Source organism: Phaethon aethereus (genome assembly GCF_964289735.1).
Source record: "Phaethon aethereus genome assembly, chromosome: 3".
NCBI classification, from domain to species: Eukaryota; Metazoa; Chordata; class Aves; order Phaethontiformes; family Phaethontidae; genus Phaethon; species Phaethon aethereus.
The window spans coordinates 109389948-109412692 of record NC_138576.1 but is presented as its reverse complement, the minus strand read 5'-3'; the positions used below and the strand labels follow the sequence as shown (position 1 = coordinate 109412692).

The 22745-nt window shown below is 37.4% G+C and overlaps 1 protein-coding gene across 2 annotated transcripts in view; it reads left to right on the top strand.

The window, feature by feature from the left end:
- WDR26 (WD repeat domain 26) overlaps positions 1–20237 on the top strand; it is a gene marked incomplete at its 3' end in the record, with an annotated part of 28041 nt that extends 7804 nt beyond the window's left edge. For both annotated transcript variants that reach the window (XM_081997147.1, XM_081997148.1), the window contains exons 4-14: positions 1141–1277; positions 1853–1950; positions 2770–2926; positions 7625–7763; positions 11846–11986; positions 13327–13446; positions 14220–14365; positions 14882–14960; positions 15536–15665; positions 18496–18681; positions 20212–20237. In XM_081997147.1, coding sequence (XP_081853273.1) covers positions 1141–1277; positions 1853–1950; positions 2770–2926; positions 7625–7763; positions 11846–11986; positions 13327–13446; positions 14220–14365; positions 14882–14960; positions 15536–15665; positions 18496–18681; positions 20212–20237 — 1359 coding nt within the window. The remainder of the gene's footprint in view (positions 1–1140; positions 1278–1852; positions 1951–2769; positions 2927–7624; positions 7764–11845; positions 11987–13326; positions 13447–14219; positions 14366–14881; positions 14961–15535; positions 15666–18495; positions 18682–20211) is intronic.
- Between the last annotated feature and the right edge of the window lie 2508 nt (positions 20238–22745).

The following is a 22745-nucleotide window of genomic DNA, read 5'->3' as shown; positions in this document are numbered from 1 at the left end:
CCCAATTATCCCTCTGCTTAAGGAGGCTAGCAGTGTGTTTGAAACAGAGTAAACATTGACCAAATATGAGCATGAAAATAGTGAGGTGCCTGAGGTCTGACAGAGCAAAGGAAGCTGGTGATTGAACTAGTGGTGTATTCATTAGAAAAGTAAATGTGATTTGCTGCACTTAATCTTCATTCTGTTTCTCACTGATGTGTCTAAGAATGTAAATTTTCTTTTTTAACCTGGTGAGTCTTGTGGACCAGAAATGTCTTTTCTCTGTGATAACTGCTAGCAGTAAAGAAGATGTGCAAACACAGAATAGTTGGTTTCATCCAGAAACAACCAAACCGTGTTTCTAATAAATTGGTATTAGAAATTTCTAGGACTTCAGGTTTTTGAATATGGTAAATGAATGCCTCATTTTCTTTTTTTTATCCACAGACATTTGTTGTTAGAATAGCAGGCTTGATTATTTTTTTAAAAGAAAACAACCAAAAACTGTACAAGGTGAAAGGAAAACTATGAAATAGCAGTGATTACTTCTGAGAAGTGAAGTGATTCCTAAATACAGGAAACTTTTTTTTTTCCTGTAATCCTGAAAAATAATACAACACCCAATGAAAACAACTTAATGTGGAACTACAAAACAAAACCTCAGGCAGTGTCAATTTGTTATTGCTATCTGTTACGCAGCTATGCAAACAATCCATGTCAGCTCCTATGTAAGCAGTATGAGAACTTGAGTTGGCCTGATGTGTTCTGTGCTGTCATGCAGTCTTAAATATGTGATGAGCTGCTTTTGAGTGCTTTTCTTGATAGAATGTAAGATTGGGAAGCCTGTCTCATTCAGACTTTGAAGAATGGTGGCTGAAAATGTGAAAATATGGCATATGAAAATGAGACAAGTTGAAGGGGCATCTGAGAAATGATATAGGAGGATACATGTAGCTACATAAGGCAGGAAGGAAATTCATGGATAATTTGCTGCAATGTTGTCGAAAACCCAGCAAAAAGAAATTAAGTAATGAAACATTACATATAGCTGTATTTCTGAAGGGCATAGTAGAATGGTTTCTACTGTTCTGTTTAGGCTCAAACGTTTTCTGAAACTTCAGTCAACCTTTTTCCCCTGACTGCTGCTTTCTGTCATGTCAGAGGATGAAGTTTTTGCTGCTGCAGCAGAAGTACCTGGAATACCTGGAGGATGGCAAGGTCCTGGAGGCACTTCAAGTTCTACGCTGTGAACTGACGCCTCTGAAATATAATACAGAACGCATTCATGTCCTCAGTGGGTAAGTGTTTGGACTCAGAGAGCTCTTTCGGTGGAATTTTCTGAGGAATTCTATAGCTTTTTATAGCTGACACTATAAAACCTCAAACTGTATTAAATCTACTATCCTATTGATTAATAAGCTGTAGTGAGATGTGCTAAAATGGTGAGTAAAGGATACTATTCAGTAGACAATGTTCTATTTCAGATGCTTCAAAATAACCTGATTATGATTTACTTTTATAGTACTAGAACCCAAATTAATACATACACATGTATGGTCATCTGATCTTGAAAATTATTAACCTATAGGTGAATATAGTCTGGTTTGTTCTTAAATGAAAATAAGACATTTCTACCTTCCTAAAATATCTTTGTGGGTGGTTGTTTTTTCTATTGCCAATTTGTAGACATTTGTTCTGAAGAAGATGCATGTTTGTGTGGAAGAGTTCCCTGCCTCTTTTTCTACCAGTCTCAAGCTTAAGTCACCTATTTCCTGTTCATTAAGAATGTTATGATATAGATCATGCTTAAAAGTGAGAAGAATGATTCCAGAAAGACTTGGTCTGTTGGTGTGTGTGCGCTTTTTTTAAACAGGTATCTGATGTGTAGCCATGCAGAAGACTTGCGTGCAAAAGCAGAGTGGGAAGGGAAAGGAACAGCTTCCAGATCTAAACTTTTGGACAAACTCCAGAGTAAGATGTTCTAATGTTTAGAATTTATTCACACTGCTGTAAATCCAGTACATCTTTCATAGTGACGTATCCCAGGGAATTGACTTTAACTGCCTTTGCCGCTTGTTTTTGTATTTCTTGGTTAATGGGGATGCCTTTAGGTGCCTTTACCCTTTGGTCTTCTGTATCTAAACTTTTGCTGTCTCTGATAAACCGTTTGTAATAGGGGCTCTTATTTCTTAGCTCTGCTGCATGCACTAATACTATAACTTGGGGATGAAACATGCAGTTTGGGGGTGGAGGGGAGTGTTTTGTAAATGCCAGCTATACTAAGAGATTGAAGCTAGGTGTGGCCTATAACCACTGGTGATACTAGTACTGGTTTATAGTGGTTTCAGACCTTTCTATGAATTATGGCTTCTCCTTTCTCGTGGCTGTTGTAATACTATGTATCGGATTTGTAAAACCTATGGTATTCTTTATTTTGATAGTGTTAAGAGAGAATTCCTTAAATGAACACAGCTGATACTGTTGTTTTATAATTTTACAGATTTGGTTAAATACTAGGTTTTGAGTTAGCTTGTGTAAATGGTGCTTGTAGGTCAGGACAATATATACTATAACTACAAATACCTTGCGTACAGCTCTGCTTCCCAGAAGTTCATGCTTCTAATTACAGAGAGCTGTAAATTTGACAAGCTGTGTGCACTCTTTTCCTGTAGCTTTTAAGCTTTATTTACTAAGGGCTCTTCCAAAAACACCCAAATCAAAATATGCACTTAGCTGTAACTTGGTTTTGATGTATTTGTTTGTTTGTTTTTCTTAATAACTCTTTTAAAGCGTACCTACCCCCATCAGTGATGCTTCCTCCAAGGCGTTTACAGAACCTGCTACGTCAGGCTGTGGAACTACAACGGGACCGGTGCCTATATCATAATACCAAACTAGATAGTAATCTAGATTCTGTCTCGCTGCTAATAGATCATGTTTGTAGTAGGTAAGAAACCCTTTTGACCTTTAAAATGGGCAACAATACTTTTTCTTTGTATTTTAAAATAGTATAGTTGTACCTACTGTTAAAAGGAACATGAAAACTATTCTGAGTTGGTTTAACAGGAGTTGACTAGGATAAAACACTTCTCACTAAATGAGTAGCGAGGGGAGTAGAGAAGGTGTGTATAAAAGACTTTGGTAGCTGGATATGGGATAATGGGGTCAGACCGGAGCTTTAAAATTTTAATCAGACGGGTATGACTAGAATGTATTACTATGCTAATCCTTAGCCACTTGTTTCTCATAATTTTGGACAGACAGTCTGTTTGTTCATCAACATGTGATTGCTGTGTGTTTTCACTGGAGAATCACTAGTATGTTACTTACCCAGACTTTATCTTCAAGCTTGCTGGAATGCAGAAAGCCTACTGAAGCATACTTCATGAAGTCAACTTACAGCTTCCATTTTTAATAGTGGACAGTGAGGTGCTTTTGAACACAAAGGTTAAAACAGCAGAAATGGGCAATGGATATTTCTGTTTTACATAATATGAATGATATAAAGAACTATTTTCTCAGATTTGTAAGGTAGTAAGAATTGAATGTTTCTTATACCTACGTATTAGCTCTGCGACTATCTGGATAACGTCATTTTTTAACAAAACTGGTGCTGCTTCTGAATCTTCAGAATACCATACTCCAGTAGACATGAGGCAGAAAGATGTTTGCTTATAATAAATGTCTGAATTGAGTGGTTTTTCATCATCCAGGAGAACTTAGCCAAGAACCTAAAAACTCAGTGTAGCTTTTATGGAAGACTGCTGTGCATGGTGTAATAACAGAGTGAGGGCTAGGACACCTAGAAAATAAGGGCTTTATATGATACCCTATGTGTGTGTTCATGTAACAGGCCAATGCTTGGACTTAGAGGGGATTTTTTTTCATGTTAGGGTTAGCTCATCTGAGGAAGTTAAGTACTGATGAACTTGCTTATAGAAACTTCCTGAACTCAGCTGCTTTGACTTAGGTTCTTTAGTTACTTGGGATCTGTTTTTAAAGACACAGACTTCTATAGTACTTCACTGTAGCCATCCTAAGGTTTTAAAATTAATATCCTTGGCACTTCATGTATTCAAGTTACTTTTTTAGACTATCGTCTAGCTTGCAATTTGCTGTATCATATTGTTGCAGCAGTTTTGTGTGTGTGCATGGAAATTTGATTGTTCCCCACTTTAAGAGCTATTGGAAATTATCAGATACTGGAACTGTGGCTTCCCTAATTCAGAAGTGAGTCTTAAAATCAGACTAATAGAAAGAGATTTAATTTTAGTCTTCCTACAAGTATGTAAATAACACTGGGTGTTCTGAAGGGGTTTGATGTGATTAATCAAACCCCAAAGAGCATTCAAGCCAACAGTAAAGAGCATGGTTTACTGAAGTCAGACTAGCTGAAGCCGGATATAAAAGATACTATATGCCACAAATCTGGTCTTGAATTTCAGCCATCTCAATCTGTTTGCTGATGTAAGTTTGACCATAGTTTTTGGTGTTCTGGTTTTTTTTACCTAATGTGGTACTTCCTAAGCTTGTGTATTTGGTATGTATACATACATACTCATGACTACTTTAATTCCCAAAAAACCCCACTTCAAAATAAAGGCTTCCATTCTGTCCTCAACTCAACCTATTGTACCTACCTGTTGCAGGGGTCTGAGATCAGTATGTGGTGCGCTGTACATGCTGCCATGCTTGGGCATAATGAGGTGAGTTAAAGACAGTGGAAGCCAAATTTTGATTAAACTGACAGAAGTAACAGTAATCTAATAGCTTAGACAATTTAAGTTCTGTACTACTTAAATGATAGAACACTGACAACTTTCCCTTTTTTAGTTGGAACTAATCTGTTTTGAACTTCTGGCAGTATTTTGATCAAGCATGCTTGAATTGCACTACTAGGTAAATGTTTAACTAAAACTTAATCACTTCATAAAAGTGAGAGACAAGAGAGAGAAACTGCTGAGAGTGAAGGTGAGGGGTTTTATCTTATTGTATCTGAGATTTTGATGATGGAGAATTGATGCTCTTGGGGGTGGTCACTTCTGGTTTTGAGAGCCTTCACACTAGTTGAGTGTTTTGTTTGGTCTGTCATCCCCCCTCCTTGAATTCTTTTGTCTTGCCTACATGTAAATAAACTTTAGTCTTAGTTTACAAACCAACAGTAAAGCTCAAATGGGAGCTGAATGCTGCTGCTTTCTAGGTACTAGATTGCTGAGCATTTTTGAAAAAGAACCATTGTGGAAGTTGAGGAATAAATCTTCCATTGTAGGTACGGGGAATAAAAAAAAGTAGCTGTTTGTTTTATTTAGAATTTTGAACTTCTGTAAATACAGCAACAGAACTTTTAGATACTTTATTTCAGTATGTGAACAACATGATTCAAGTGTGTTGTGCCGAACAGAACAATTGGTAATGAAGCACTTCAAAAATGAGAAAATAAAAAAAAAACTTCGAGCTACAATTAATATCTAATTACCAAAACCAGAAACTGTTAGACATCTGGTTTTGGTTTCTTGTTTCGAGACTGCTGCTATCTCCTTCTGCAGAAGGTTTATTTAATATATGCTTTGCTATCTGTGAAGTCAACTTGTTGGATTGTATGTTTCATTAGTTAGGTGAAGAGAACTTCTTCTGAGAGTACTCTGATTTGACTGGATTGCGAATAACATAACTCAATATTGGGATGTGTCTGCAGCAGCTGTATCAACTGTGCCTGTTACCATTTTCAGGAACCCAAAGGCCACCTTACTATGAAAATTGTGTACTCCAGCATTATACTGCTTGCTCTTTGTGTCTGCAAAACCTTGGCTGCTTTTCTTAAGTTTTAAAATACAAGCGCTATTGTTCTATAGAGCATTTTTTTTAAATATGCTGAAAAGGCTTTCCTGGGACAGAGTGTGCCCCTTGTACTTTGTATGAGTTATGGATAAAGACTCTTTCACCTTCTAGAGCAAATTGCTGCTCTGAGGAAGAACATTAACTTATTACAATATGGCTAAATAATAACAAAACGCTCTTCCTGTAGGTGCACATATCTGCATAAGGGCTTGCCTACCTCCATGTAGACTTCAAGGAAAAAAATCTTCTTTCATGGGTGGGGCTTTTTACCTTGGGCTCAGTGGTGTTCTAGTGGCAACTAGACAGCTCCTGGTCAGCTTAAAGCAGGAGCAGAACAGACCTGTGTTCTCTATGAACAAGTAAGTAGACATTCCCAAGGAAGCCAACTACAGATATGTATAGGTATGTTTTGTTTATCCTCCTCTACCATAAGACAGGAATGAGGGTTATATGGTTGTTTAGTGCTGCTTGATAGTCTTTAAGCTGCTTGATGCTTTAGGAAGCATCTTCTAGTAAAAGAAAATTGATTGAGAGGATGTAGACCCTGTATGAAGCAGAACTCTTTCTAGCTTCTGGTAAGAAGGAGCCAGGCTGACAGACACCTGAAAAACTACCACCAAACTGTATTTTTAAACACAAATTTAAAGGAAGTAGAGGGGTTTTTTTAGGCCAGTTTATCTCCAGTGATAAGTACAACTGTACATTCACAGAGACTGTTGTTGCATTAGTACTGTTGTGTCCCATTAGAGTTGTGTTGCCCTGTTGTACTGAGCACCATAAAAGCTTAACATAAGACTAAACCACTTCAGGATGTCCGCAGTTCAAGAAAAAATGTCCGTGGTTAGCGACTGCCTTTTAGTGCATCTGAACAATGAACTTGTAGTTACTGCCGTGTTACTTATAAAAGCAGTCTGCTGTAAAAGCCTACATTTATTTTAGCTTAGCTCTCAAGTTCTTATACAGTGGGCAAGCTGTAAATAGGTAAGAACTGGAGAAAAGTTTTTAGTCTAACTTAATTATTTTGACTGTTAGACTTTCCTCAGTGTGTAACTAGAAGATTAAATATTAGCTCTAGAGAAGTGTTTGACTCTTCTCCTTCAGTAGTTTATCATATAATATCTTGGTTGATAAACACTTAATGTTTTACAAAATAACATAGATTTTTGTGAGGGAAAAGAGTTCAAGTTGAAAGCTCATAATGGTAACATGTTAGTTATAGTTCAGCTATTGTGTGTGGTACTCTACAAAGAAAGTGAAAAATTACACAAAATTAAGGCAAAGAAACACTTGTTTCTCTCTTGAATGTGATCTTGCAATGAGACTATTCTTTTACTCAACTTCTATGTAAGAATCACTTCTAAGGATTAAGCAAGATAAAGCTAAGGGAGTTAGGTACTTAGAAAAACCTCACATGTAAATAAAACATTGCACAACGTGGGGTTCAAAGCGGTTTGGACTCCACTATTTTCTATACATAATAGAAGTGTATAGTAGTAAGCTGTTATGCTCCTAATGAGGTCAGGTTTATTCCAAGTTATATGAAAGCATAACAAATGATGTAAGTAGAATGAGAATAGTTCTAAGTTCTTACAATTATTTATGATGACTTGGTGGTGTGAGCCTTTTACCAGATAAGACACTTCATTCTGTACTTTCTTGAAGCAGCTGTTAATAGAGGAATTGTCTAAGTTGTCTGGTTTTGCATTTAAATAAGTTTTTGGTGTAGCTTTTACTAGCTTGATTTACAAAAAAAAAATCTCTTACTGCTTTCTTATTAATCTGTGAATACATCCCTTTCTTTTCCCAGGAAACAGTTCCCATGCTATACACAGCAGATACTAACGGAGCACTGTAATGAAGTGTGGTTCTGTAAATTCTCCAATGATGGCACTAAACTAGCAACAGGATCTAAGGACACAACTGTTATTATATGGCAGGTTGATCCAGTAAGTGTGTAACGTGTTAAAATGTGTATGACTTGTCTTTCCCTTCCCTCTCCGCTTTCTCTTGCTAGGGTGGTTTGATTTTTTTTTTTTTTTTTTTTAGGACAAGCTAACATACACTGTAGCGTGCTGACTAGGGTATTTCTCTAGGATGTAAAAGACTGAAGATCATAGTCAGTGTAAGTTAGCAAAGGAGGACACTTGAAAACCTGATGCCAACAGGCTGCTTGGGGGCAGGAACTTTGTGTAGAACCTGCTGGTTCCGGCCAAGGGAAAGAAGGAGAAGCCGCCTTCCTTCCCTTGGAGGGAAGGAAGCCTTCTCAGCTTGAAGGCCTTGAAGCATAGTGTGAGAGCAGAAAGAGCATGGCAGTGAGGAACCATTCTAAATCACTCTTAGCAAGAGTTCGTCTGACCTATGTAGGTGACTAACCCTTTTCTCGTTATCCTGTTACTACTAGTATGCTTGGATTTAAATACTCAATCCATTTCACTATTCGTTACTCTATTTCTGAGTAATAAAATGGTATGTGCTAAACTGAAGTTGCATCAGTATACCACTTCATGTAAGATTTGCCTTGTCTTGACATGAAGGTTCAAACACTTGTCAGAATCCACTGACACATGGAAGTATACCCAGCCATTTTCTTGCAGATTGCGGTTTTAGGTTTTGATACTAATGTGTGGCACTGTTCCTCTTATGAAATATCCTTCAGCTACAAGATTTATCTTTCCTACCCGTATCTATTCTTACATAAATAAAAAGTTTAAGTGGTGATTCTAAGACTGTTTTAATTAACTGGTAGAAATGATGTGAAAATATGTCCATGTGTTTCAAAACATTTTAAAACTGCAAATAAACTTGAACATATGCACACAATATTTGAAGTTGTTAATGCTTGTAAAGAGCTATCAGAAATAAGATTCTTACAGTTTTTAACTGCAAACTGGTGTACTTGAGTGGAAGATGAAAGGTTTTTGTGGTTCTGTACTGGCTTTCAGTAGGATTTGAGAGCTGAACTTAATCCTCTTCTCCCACTACAGGTTAGGAAGCCATATAACTTGAGTTATAACTTTTTGTTATTAAGAAGATGGGAGAACTTGAAACCCTGTTCCATGTGCATAGTTGTTATAAAGCCCCTGAAGTAACAGCAAGTGCTGTGGGGTTTTCGGGCATAGAACCATTGTCGTTGGTTTGTTACTGGAGTCAGTGTGCTCTGGGCCAAGAGATGTGTAGCAGTTGACTTCCGTAGTTTATTTAGGAAATGATATGTATTTTTTTAACAGTAATTCTAAGTAAATTAAGGATCAAATGTTTTTGCTGTTGATTTGTCACTTGGTTGCAGAGGCACATCTTCCTTTTCTGTTGATGGGTTTTAATACCCAACATCTTGATTAGCACATTTTATAGTGAATTGTTAGCTAATATCTGATTAATCAAACCAAAGAAATGTTTTGTGAGTGTTTTACACTAACCCCTTTGGCCAAGGGTTACTAAAGGAACAAAATCTCTAACAAATAGTTAGTGGGAAAGGAGCTTTGTAGAGTTTTATCCTCTGTATTTGAGTACTTTAAAAAAAAAAAAAAATTGAAACCGTTTCAAGGAGGCGGATACCTAACTAAATTTAGGCCATGTAATTCAAATGGTTCATTTTCATATTTGCCAGAGCATGCTTCACACACTTCCTGTAGCAGTTGACAATGTCTTTTGACCCATAAGTTTAATCAGGTTTTTCAAGGCTTGAGGTATTTACAATTATTCTAATCTGTATATATAAAGTACAGGGAAACATCCGTCCAACTCTGTCTGGGCAAGTGATGGGAGAGCACTTTTAAATGAACAGTATTCTTTCTCCACACACTTCCATGTGTGTGAGAATTGTTCATTTCTCCCTTTCTTTTCTTCATCATCCCTCTTGAAGTGTAATGACACCGCTTCCATGTGTTTTCTTCATTTCATACCATGAATTTCTTATTTCTTTTCTAAGACCCAACAACATGTTTAAGGTGTCTTAACCCATGCTTGTGTTTTCATTTTCGTTTGTTCATTTCAAAGTTCTTATGCAGATTCAGCAGCATTAAATAATGTCTTGAGTGAACTAGCTTTGTGTGTGGAATGCATTAGTTGACTGTTACTAAGTGTGCCAGAATCTGTAGAGTACAAAGGATAAGCAGAGTAGGTGCATCACCTTATCTGGCATTGCATCTTCTTTGATAGAAGACTTGTTCCTTACAGAAACCTTCCTTTTCTTTTTTCCTACACTTTCTAAAAACTGTTGACATGTTTTTGGCTTTTCAGCTGAGGAGCTCAACTACTGCAGACTTATCTTGATACCTGAATAGTTGTTTCATTTACATAACAAATCTGGGAGGCTATGTAAAGGATAGAAGTGCTGAGATTTCTTTTGGTGGTGGGTGGGAAGCAGATTGACTAAATTTGGGGATGTTTGCCTGAAATAGCATTGATTGCTGTTTCAAAACTGCTATACCGTGTTTTGCTCTATTTGGAGAAAAGTATGAGAGCAGTGTGAGAGATTAGTAACAACCACAAAGGCCTATCATTAGAAAAGGAATATCCTATGCATTTTGCTCACATCTCAAATGTGATGCAGAAGTGACAGGCTACTTTAATTCTGACAAAAAAAGAAACACATTGGTTACAGGCAAGCTCCAGGATGTGAGATGTCAGACATGACTTAGTTTCCTTGCAGATCACTTTAGCTACAGCCACAGCAGTGTCTAATGAGGACCAGGAATAATAATTACAATGGAAAAGTGGACTTGAGGAAGTCCGTTCATTTGCCCCATTTTCTTTGTGCTTTGAAGATGATTCTTAGCCCACTTTCTTCTGAGGAATTGAGCTTTTGTAGTTAGCAGAACCATCAAAGCTGCAGGCTGGCTGAGAGTCACCAAATCCCTTGCAGCTGATCCCAGGAAACAGTTCTTCATGTCACTCTGTTCCTCTGACCATGTTCTTTCTCTTTAGAATCAAGAGGTGCTCTGCTGCTTAATACTAAAACAAAAGAAAGAGAAGGACAATTTGAGAAATCAAGCTAAATTTTCAAATGAGTCACTCTTCAAAGAGAAGTAGGAGGTATAAACATCCCCCATGCAGAAAGGGGTGGGAGGGGGAGGTAAAAATGGAGGGGAGGGGAGGAAAATCCACTTGCCCTTTTCCAAGAGGCTTCACAAAAATTATTATAAACAGTGTAACACTTTCTACTTTTCCTACTTTCTGTGTATGCGTGGTGGTGTCAGGAGTCAGTGCTGATACTGTATTGAGTGTTTCTGTATTTAGGCAGTCAGTGTATGGTTGTTTCACAGTATCTAGCTGTGCTATTTATTTTGATAAGCTACTTGAAAGTCAAGTTCCTCTGACAAGGCAGCAGTAGAACAGTTGTAGCATAAAGGTGATACAAGATACTCTGCGTGAAGCGAAGTATGCTTCATTCACTAAATCGGGCAGAAAAGATGCAACAGCTTGCTGTAGGCAACACTTCTGAAATAAGAACACTTCTCAAGGAAGCTTTTACAAATATCTTTCTGTAAAACTTCTCTTGAGCAGCACACAAGGTACACTCAAGTTTATAAAAATGTTGAAGCTTGGAGGTTTTTGCTTCTCAGCGTACAGGAAGGTTTTAGTTTTCTGTTTAACTGTTACAGGCTTCCAGCATATCTTTTAAGAAAGTAACTTAATTCTATAAAACATGGATAGTAGTACTTTTGTGTTCCAGTAAATGTGGAGAGACTTGACACTACAGAAATCTTCTATACTAAAAAAAAATGTAATGTATGACTCTGTACACAGTGGTATTTTGTGAGTTCCACACTTAGAATCACAGAAGACTAGAAAAAAAATACCTACAAGTGTTCTTGTTTTGCACGTGGAACTTAGAAATTTTCATTTTATGGTCCTACTCTGTAAACTAGCAACTCCTTTTCCAGTAGGAACCTATTCATGTGTCTTGTAAAATGCAGGTGCTACGTTGCATCAAGCAAACTTGCCATGCTGTACTTAGATTTAACATATATGGTGTATCCAGTAGGAGTTCATTTGCACTGTCTCAACAGAATCTCTCTTGTTTCAGGATACTCACCAGCTAAAACTACTTAAGACGTTAGAAGGTCATGCATATGGTGTCTCTTATATTGCTTGGAGTCCAGATGACAACTATCTTGTTGCCTGTGGCCCAGATGATTGTTCTGAGCTTTGGCTCTGGAATGTACAAGTAAGTGGTGGCTAAGATCAAAAAATAAGATGTTGTGGTCAGACTACTGCTTTTGTTTCCATGCCTAAATAGGTTGAGCATGAAAGAAGTAATTTCTACAAATCTGTTGTGCAAAGGTGTGAGTGTAAAGAAGAGACACTGCTCTTCCTGCCCGGCCTCAAGTTGGAAAAAATGACTATGGCAACCTACAAATCCTGTACTCAGTTTGTACAGAACTTAAAGTTCAAGTCTAATTGCCTGGGACTGTGCAGCAGTTGTAGTGTATCTGGTTACTGATCATTTCTGAGAAGGAGTGGCGTAAATCCATAGGACCTTAGGGAGCTACTGAAGAGAAGAACAGTAAATCAATCGAGAGAAACAGAGGGCAGAATTATTGTATAAGAGGAGCAGTTTGTTCACTGAAGATTTTAACAAGTAGCAAAAGTAAGATACAAGCTATTTTTACTTTGTGTAACCCTCCCAGTGATGTTAGTGGAAGATCCACAGAGGCTTAAATTTATGATTTCAGAACTTCATCTTTCAGTCAGACACTTGGTCATTCTGCAGTTTCCTCCATGAATTTGAAAATCCTTTTCTGCTGTTGACTTTTATGGGCACTTGAGTTGGTTTCAAAGCTTCCCCTGTCTCAGTTGCGGGCCATGTAGTCTTTCTTGTGCTGCCTTGTATTCTGAACTAATTTAGTTCAAAACAAAATTGTTCCCTTTTTTCTCCCTTGGAATATTTTTCTTCTGTTTAACTGACTAAATTGGCTCGGTGAAGAGCACTAGAGCTGGCACAAAGGAATAGAGAGAAGTCCTTATTGTTTTGACAATGGTAAGTCACTCATTGACACTCTCTTGTGAAACAGTAGTATTACAAGCTAGGGATGAAAGATAAATGTTGGCATGGAGAGCTCCAGCTTAGGGAGGAAGATGTTCTAAATACTCTGATACTCCCAACATTTTGCTAAAATGTATTTTGTCATCTCTATTTTCTTTTAGTCTCTTCCTGCCTCCTTGCTTTTCATGTTTGGGTTTTCTTTTTTCATTTCATATTGCTTCTTTCTCTTACATGTTCTTCCAACTTTTAATTCCTTTCTTTACTCATAATCTTCCAGTTGCCTGACACACTGTCTCTCCTTATGTAGGGACAAAAGAAATTGTCCCAATTCGATTCCAGGGTCACTGGAGATGCTGAAGTAGTTCTGCCTCTTTATTGCATTACTCATATGTTTGTGTTACTTTTTAATAAATATTTTGAAACGTGCACTTCCAAACACTATGCATGTCAGATAAAATCATTGATGCCTTTTTGGGAAAGGGTTCTGGTATAAGGCCTTGCTGCCTTTGTTTATTTTCCAGACTGGAGAGCTGAGGACAAAGATGAGCCAATCTCATGAAGACAGTTTAACAAGCGTGGCCTGGAATCCTGATGGGAAGCGTTTTGTAACAGGAGGACAGCGTGGACAGTTCTATCAGTGTGTAAGTTCTCTGTATCTGTTCCATTGAAAACAAAGCAAGAAATCAAAGTTTTATCACAGTCAAATTTGAGGTTCATGTATTTTCAGTTCTTTCATGCGTGTATGCTAAAACTTCTGATCCTTTGTAACTCAAAGCAGCAATATGTTAATGCTGGTATTTCAGCAGCACTTCTGTATGTAGCAGTTAGAAGGGTTCAAGCATATTTTGTCTTTCTAAAGGAGGATTTGTGGGCTGTGAGTCTTTTCTGAGCTGCTCTAGAAAATATACTAATAAAAAGTAGAGCCTTTGTCCACAAATGTTGCTTATTCCACAGAATTTTGACTATGTCTGTCTTAGTTTTTGCATGCTGTCTTTTCTTAGTGTAAAGAGAAATTTGAAACCCTCATTACTTGACTAGTGTTGATTTTGGATGGTGGTCCACAGTCTTATCTGTACTCTTGATTATTTGTCATATGAATTGGTGCCCAGAATACCAGTGCAATATGCAAACCTCACTCACTGCCAAGGTGAGCTCCGTGACATGATGTAGATTTCACATTTCACACACAACAAAGTCAGTGAAGAATGGGATTCTCCGCTCTCCAGGACAGATACCTACAAAAGCCCTCAGTTAAGACAACCAAGTCCCAATTCATTAAGTACTATCTTTTACAGGGTAAAATTGATTTCTGTAGCAGTTGTCTGGACAGAAGGTGAAAAAGATATTTGTGTCACAACTCCACAGAAATGAGACTAAAACTAAAAGTTCTTCTTTTTTTTTTCCTTCTGATCAGGATTTAGATGGTAATCTCCTTGACTCCTGGGAAGGGGTGAGAGTACAATGCCTTTGGTGCTTGAGTGATGGAAAAACTGTTCTAGCATCGGACACACACCAGCGAATTCGGGGTTATAACTTTGAGGATCTTACAGACAGGAACATGTAACTACCTCTTTCTTTGGCTTTGAATTGTTGGTTCTTGGTGTCGGAAGCAGATTGAGGAAGGGTTTATGGGGCAGCATGGGAAATAAGTTATTAAAATGCTCTCAGTATTAAAAAGAAGAGGAGAATAACATGGGACAAAATTAGCGAGTTCCAATTGCAGCAAGGAGCATTAGATCAAATATTAGAAATAACTTCTTAAGCACTGGAGTAGGTTTCTTGTGGGTGTTTTGACATTTCTGTCACCAAGAGTTGTCTTCTCAATTCCTGGCAAGTTTTAGTAGATCCTGCCTTGAAGTTAGGAGTTGGATCTCAGTCCGTTTTGGTCTTGGGATTTGTCATACGTATAAGCAAACTATTGCAGACTTGGCTTATACTGACATAGAGGCATGCCTAATTTCAAATTCAGAACTGTCTTTACCTGATAACATTGCAGAGACAGAACATGTCTTTTGTCTTGGTGTTGCATCCTTGTTTGGTTAAGTGTACTCTTAATATTCTGTCTTATCATTTCAGAGTACAAGAAGATCACCCTATTATGTCATTTACTATTTCAAAAAATGGCCGTTTAGCTTTGTTAAATGTAGCAACTCAGGTGAGTTGGTAATGATAAATGGAAATGCAAATAAATCTGCTTGCAACTGCTACCTGTTTTTAAATATTTTGATATATATTGGAATGTTTGATACTAACCAGTTGTATTTCCTGTAATATGAAGGCCTTAATATTCACAAATATAGAATGCATGGCGTTCTCTGAGAAGGCAGTCTCATTCTTGAGACTTATTTTTTGACTGATTTATAGTCAAGAGTTTCATACTATGAAATATGTACTATTAATTGTTGCTATCCGGCTGTTGCATTGAGAAGCCAGGTACAGCAATAATTGTGGCATGCTGACATGCCTAGGGGCATGAGAATTAGATTTTATTTATTTATTTCTACTTTTGGAACCTTGGATAAGAATTGGAGCTTTCCAAATGGGAGGGACCATAGACTGGAAGTTTAATGTAGTAATTTGGTATATCTTTACTCTCTTAATCTAGTAACAGTACTGAAATTGGCTTGAGTAACATACTTTTGTTAGGTTTAATTTTTTTTAGTGTTTTAAAAGAATGCAATGAATAATGTTTAATGATAAAATAACTTTCTTTATACTACTCCTTCCCAGGGAGTTCACTTATGGGACTTACAAGACAGAGTTTTAGTGAGAAAGTATCAAGGTGTTACACAAGGATTTTACACAATTCACTCATGTTTTGGAGGTCATAATGAAGATTTCATCGCGAGTGGCAGCGAAGGTAACATCATTCCTTTTTGTGCAGAAAACTGGAACAGTGTATCCTTCTGATACCTTAATTTTATATTGCTGCTGTTAGCAGCTGTCATCTATAAAAGCCAGCAACTGGTTTATTAAGTAAGTCTGAGGAGCACTGAGATTGGGGCATACTTCAAGAAATAATTGTGTGCTAGCAGAAAGAACCTCTTGAGAGATTGGTGGTAGTAGAAAGAATTAATGAAACTTTTATATTGCTCCTCTAAAGCAAAAGCATCTGCACAGTTTTAATTAGAAGTGGGTGGGGTGTTCTTGCGGCTTTTTCTTTTTGTGGTATGATACTTAAGCTTATGGTTTGAATCAAAAATACTTCTGGAGAGTAGCAGCTTCATTTGACTGTTGAAGATATAGGTGTGGTGAGGTTATTTTGATTTCAATAGAGTAGTCAGCTTAATTACGGAAGGAGTAGTCTCAAATTAAGCAAAGTCACAAATTAAGCAGTTGTTGACATAGTCTGGTAGGGTTTCTTGATGATCAAAGGCTATGTGGTATATGCAACTGTTTGTGACAAGAATAGAAATTAGTTAATGGTTTATATGTTGAATTGGTTCAGTTCTGTCACTGATGTAGTGCTATTACATCCCATGGAGGTCCCTTAAGATCAAGCCTATGCAGGGCTAAGAATTAGACTTGGAATATGTAAGCAATCACTGTTAGTACTATGTAATTCACAGCTGGTAGGAAGTAAGGTTGGCTAGGACATTACTACTGTCCTTTGCTGGAAAATACCTAATATGTCTAAAGTAAAACCAAATGTCACCCTCTGATCAGACCCAGGGGGGAATATAATGACTGAAGGACAGCACCTTCAATCCAGTGTGAATGTTTTCATGGTTGAACAAGGTTCTTGGTTTGGAACCCGAGTACCCAAAAGTTCAGGACTTGTGTTTAGCCATACTGGTGTGGTTGTGTAGGTGTAGATACTACGGTGCACCAGTCCTTCCCCTCTCCCCTCCCCTCCCCCCCCATTTATTTATTACTTATTATCTTCATTGTTTAAAAACTACGAAGCAGTACTTGAAACTGATGGCACCCTATTTATATTTGGACTGTCTGAAGCTGTTGCCTCTTTGTGCTGAATTGTTGCAAATGTGGCTACTGAGAAAGTCTATGTATCTTAAAAAACAAGCAAACAAAGCAAAAATAACAGATCACATTGTCACAGCCATTTTTAAAAAAAAAAAGTAGTAATACATTGGTTACATTGTCATAACCTCTTAAGGTATGTTATCAGCTAGGTAGGTTTTCTTCTAACATTTGCATCAATCAGAAGAAAATGGAGGTCTCTTTCTGAGAGGGAAATTGACTGCTGCCTTAATCTAGCTAACTTGTTTTTTCCAAAACAAAATACAGGCATTCTGACAAGCACCGAAATACTGGTTTGTGTTTAGGCTTTGATTCTCCCAGACAGCAGAGGCTTGCGTGTCCAGTGTTTAAGCAGAGTGTGAATTGTGTTGTTTGATGAATAGTGTGGATATGTAGTCTCTTGAAATCGTAAGTGGAATGTAAACACAACCAGAACACTTGCATCAATATAAGTATATATAAAGGTGGTGTACTCGAATGAGCTGATTCAGCAGAAGACAATTGAGTTATGACACGGTTCCATGATGCTATTCTAGCAGGTAGGTCAGAGAGCAAGTTTGTTTTGAAAGGGGTTGGGAGGAGAAATAGAGGAAGATTGGTTCGTTTGCTAATCCTTCAGAATGACATCACATTTAAAGCTTTCAAATAGGTTAAAATACTTTCATTTGATACGCTAGACCTAAATACTAGGCTCCTGTGTAATACTAGTCGTACATACTTGTTCAGTTTGTATAGCTCTGTTTGGGATATTCCAAAGACATTCCTAGAGAGGTCAACTCATGGGTTTGTTAAAAGCTGCTAGTCTACAGTTGGGGGAAAAAAAACCCAAAAAAGCCCCAAACCAACCAAACAAAAACCCATCCAAACCAAAACAACTTTAGTCATTTATTCTTAAATATGGTTGGTCATAAAGCAGTAACATTTCTCTAAAAATTGCAGTGGACTAACTAGTTCACTATTCTATTTCTAGCATGTTGCTAGAAGTAATTAAAAGCTTCCTATCACAAAATAATATCTGTGGGGTGGTTATTGCATCTGCTTTAATATGTACAAATTAATATCTTTACCACACAAAAATTAATTCTTATCAAAGACAGTAATAGCTCACAATTTGAGACATTAAGCTTTGTTCCTCTCACTTGTTCTGTTAGTACTTTCACTGGAATGTTTTAGGTCTTAAGATCTATTTCATAAACTATAGAGCTGTGATCTGATGTAGTACTTAGCAGCAGGAGGTGGTTGTAAACATTCTGCCTTGGTACTCATAATTTTATAATGCATATACTAATCTGTAAATACAATTGTTTAAGAAAAAAAACCTGCAAGACTTCCTTTTGAATAAGATTACAATTCTGTATCTTCAAGAGTAGCTTGGTTTCCTCTCTTTAGCCATGTGTTGGCTTACTTACATTGTAGTCAAATGTTTTTCTTCAAATACCAAGTGTACTAGACTTGCAAGTCTTAAAAGGGAACGTGCCTCTTAATGGACAGCTTTACCCATCCCTGTGTTCTTTTGATCACTTTCAGAAGAAAAAGCTTTTAGTGCTATTGCACGTTCAACAGACAAGGGTTTTAGACATGGGTTTTATAACATTAATGGGCTTTTTAGTTGCTGAGAGCTTGTGTGGAAGTGCTATTTGATACGACAAATTGGTCTGTGCAGAACAATGTTTCTCATTATGCTTTTTTAAAATGTGTATTTTATTTAGATCACAAAGTATATATTTGGCACAAGCGCAGTGAGCTGCCAATTGCGGAGCTGACAGGGCACACACGTACTGTTAATTGTGTGAGCTGGAACCCGCAGATTCCATCCATGATGGCCAGCGCCTCTGACGATGGCACTGTTAGAATATGGGGACCAGCCCCTTTCGTAGACAACCAGGATATTGAAGGTAAAAAACAGAGTATGTGTCTGTGTCTTCTCATCACTAAAAGCTTCCATCAAAGGTGGTTGGTTCAGTGGATTTTCTTTACCATAAATAGGATAGAAATAAATGCTTCTAACTCTTGGGTTAGAATCATTACTTTTATTAAAAAAGAAGTTACTGTTTGTTTATATATGGCTGTTGATTTTTATCCAAGTTATTTATGTTTGTGGAATAAAAAGGAAACAACTGATATTTCTAAAATGATAGTCAAATTTCTGACATGGCCCTATAGAAAACTGTGGTGTCACTAAGGCCTCAGGATTATATTAACTTATTTACATAGACTTCTTAAATCTTTCCTCCAAAGCTTGAGGTTTAGTAATATACAAAGTTATTAAAATTTAAATAATGCATTCTGACTACACTGCAAATTGCGTAATGGTATTACAGTGCTTACCAAAGGAATCTCCAAAGTCTGGAGAGTGAAGATTCCCACTGTAAAATCTGTACACAATTGATTCTTTCCTAGCCATCAGCAGTCATCTGTGTCCAGGAGAGAGGGACAATGCAACTTTTTTCACTGCCAAAGTGCACACTTGTTCCCAACCCGTCTTATCTCCCCCCCCGAATTGTTAACAGGATCACTGCTGAGGGGTTGTTCTGTTGTCTATAGGCTTCTGTCATTACACATTAAACCTTGTGGTAAAAAGTTACAGTAGACATTAAAATGAAATACAGTATGTCCCACTGCCACAGGACCTAGTGGGTACTAGGTGTGGACGTGAGTTCAAGGGGAACCCGGACAAAGTAAATCAAAGAGAAATCCATTGAATGTTACTAGATAAATAGACACCTCTAGTTCGGAATGTCCCTTACGTGAAAATGGCTGACAGTTGGAAACGATTTTAGGAGGAATAATTACCTCCTCTCCCTGTTCTGTGCTTTCTGATGCATCTGCTTCTGCTGTTGGACTAGGTGGACCAGCCTGGCCAATTGCCTGTTTGTAACACCTTGAATGCACCCATAAGGGCTCAGAGCCTATCCTCCAGTTGGTTTGACTCATGGTTTTGTTTGTTTGTTTTCTCTATTTAGCTGCTTGCTCACTTTTTTGTAGTACCTCCATAAAATGAGCTAGTAAAGACCATAAAAATCAAAACAATAAAAACTGGATTTCTCATAGTAGTGCTTCCACAAGAGGCGTAGGTGCACGGAATAATGTCTAATAACTTAAGAATCTTAAATGGATGACAGACGGCTGTAATTGGCACACTCCCCTGGAACTGGAATGCAAATGTGTTACGTCTTTTTGGAAGAGATGCTTTTTGTACACCGACACCTAACATGCTAAATTAATCCCTAAATTAATATGAATGATGATATCTAAAACAAGTAAATTTTAGCATGGGATTTAGTTACATTAGTTAATGGCTCTTATACTGTAAGTTCAGTAAAACTTATGTAAATACACTGTATTAATGACCTTATAATAGAAATATTAAGTATTAAGATCTTCAAGGTGTGATTTCTTTCTCTTATGTTTTTGTTTTTGCTCAGAGGAATGCAGTAGCATGGATAGTTGATGGCGAATTTGGAGCAGACGACTTCAGTTTAACTTAATTAGTCGTATTTTAAATGGCTTGGGATTTGGTGCAAACAAACATGATTGATAGCTGGACAGACATGCTCGTCATGAAAAAGAACCATTTCTGAAGCCCAGTTGGGGCCAAACATTTACCACCTTGCTTCATAGTAACCAGTCGAGATGAAGCACGTCGTTAGAACATTGTTGGACACCATGTTGAAATTACCCCCCTCATCGGTTGTGAAGAACTGTGCTACATTCAGGCTAACCATTGAACTCAGTATATATATTTTTCCCTCCTGCCTTTTGGTCTGGCAGGCTACTGTTCTTGTTGCTCTTCTGTGTAATGAAGTTTAAATGCTTGTTTGGAACACTTTATTTAACAGTTTAGAAGGCTTGATAGAAAGAGTGCTTTAGTCTGAAGAGTATACATTGGATAGGAAAGTATTTCCTTCTCTTGTTTCTCAAGTCTCTCTCCGCCTTACTTAGCTTGAGATCTTTGCAGCTTGGTTCATGGATTCTAGCCTTGCCCGTTGCGCAGTATATATAAATTGAGATGATAAACAAATGAACTATGTCAAAAGCACTCTCAGTATCACATTTGACAAAAAGTTTTGTACTTTTCACATAGCTCGTTGCCCTGCAAAGGGGTTAACAGCACAATTTTTTAAAAATAAATTATTTATAGGATTAAAATGACTTCATTTGTATACATTTGGAATTAAAACAATGCAAGAAGTGTCGTGAAACATGGTATCACTGATGCTTTTCTGGAGTGTCTTGAGACCCAAACAAAAGCAGTGGCTGGAAGGAGCTTTACATAGCAGTGAAGCTTGTTATAGGAGGAGAAACTCACTGTCCATCTTTACAGATACTTTAAAAAAAAAGTGTTCAGAGTGCACCACCAGACTAAGAGTTTAAACAAGACAAGGTCTTTTTGTTTTTTTTAATTACATAAATATATGCAACAGTGCTGGCAAAAGGTAGACTACACATCGAGGGAAGAATGTGTTGAACCCTTTCTTCATAAAGTCAATTTTTTGTAAAAGTAATTAACATACAAATTGTAATTAAACACTTGTATTACAATGGAAATTTTTCTTTGATAAACAAAGGTATATAGATTTTCTTTTTGAGAATATACTTTTAAGTTTGCAGATTTAAATGACCCTCTCCCAGACCTTGTTGCAAACTGGTGCTGTGAACATCTTGACACATCTAATATTCCATGTTAAGAGAATGGCATTTATAATTTAAGTATTTATTCTTTTTGACATAAACAAATTGCCTGGCATCTCTGTGCTTCTGTGCTACACACAAACTCATTATGGGTTGGCACTGGACTCCCTTTTGCCACCTTGGGTGGAAAGGTGTAGTGTTGGTACTGCTGGTGAAATAAAGAGGGAGCAGGGAAAGGCATGCCACCAGGAATTGATGTGAACAGAAGTGTGGACTTCATCCGCTATTGAGATAATAATCCAGTGTCCTTATTAGTCATGTGTGAAAGAAGGGTGGGGGAAGGTTTGCGGGAGTTCCTGGGAAGAGAAGTGTAGCCACTTTGATGAAGGGGAATGTGGTGTTTAACATAAACAGTCCCTTTTTTCTTTCCCAGAAAAACAAAATGAAGCTTACCAGGTTAGAAATTTGTATGGTGTTTGGGTGAGGGTTTTTTCAGATTCCAGCCATCAGTTGGTGGTGGTGGTTTTTTTCTTGCCTTGTGTGTAAACTTAAACATGATTTAAGATTCTGATACTTAGGTTGAGACCAGCCCTGAATCTGACATACTTGTCTCTTAGCACCTCCAAAATAAAGTAGGAACTTAACGTTCTTATCTTCAGTCTAGTACATTTGTGTTAAGGTGAATTTCTTTGATAGCAATTACTGTTCCAAGTAATGGGAATACATCTGTGAACTTAAGACTACAAATCAGTTCCCTTTTCTGTTAGCTAGTTCTAGAGGAAGCTGTTTGTTTCTCTTCCTAGTTCAGACAGTGTAAGATTAGTTAGTCTTGTTCCTGTGGCATCAGTGCTGCAGGGAAACAGACAACTTCCTAAGGTCAAATTTGAGTAAGCTAAACTTCTGGGTTTTAAATAAAAAATGAGTACCGAAATTGTAAGCAGTGTTTTATGTTCAAAACATGGTATAATTCATAACCAATGCCAGTATGTGAATCTGTGGAAGATACCCTAGTATTGTCTTACTCTGGAACGTAACGTTTTCAAACAAAACATTGTTTAGGGAGAGTAAGGAGAGTAATTCTTGTTTTGATGTCTTAACAGTGTCTCATATGGTGGTCTGGCACTACTTCCTTACCTCATACTTGTGGGGCTTCAGTGGGGACTTTAGGCAGGTGATAAAGGCTGGATCAAATCTCAAGCTTAGATTTAAAGCCTCACATGCACTTCAACAGGCATTTTTAACGTGGTGGCCATATCTAAACAAAGTGAGACTCCTTGCCTGGTACAAGCTGTGTGGGTATGTATGAGCTGATGCCTACTTTCCACTG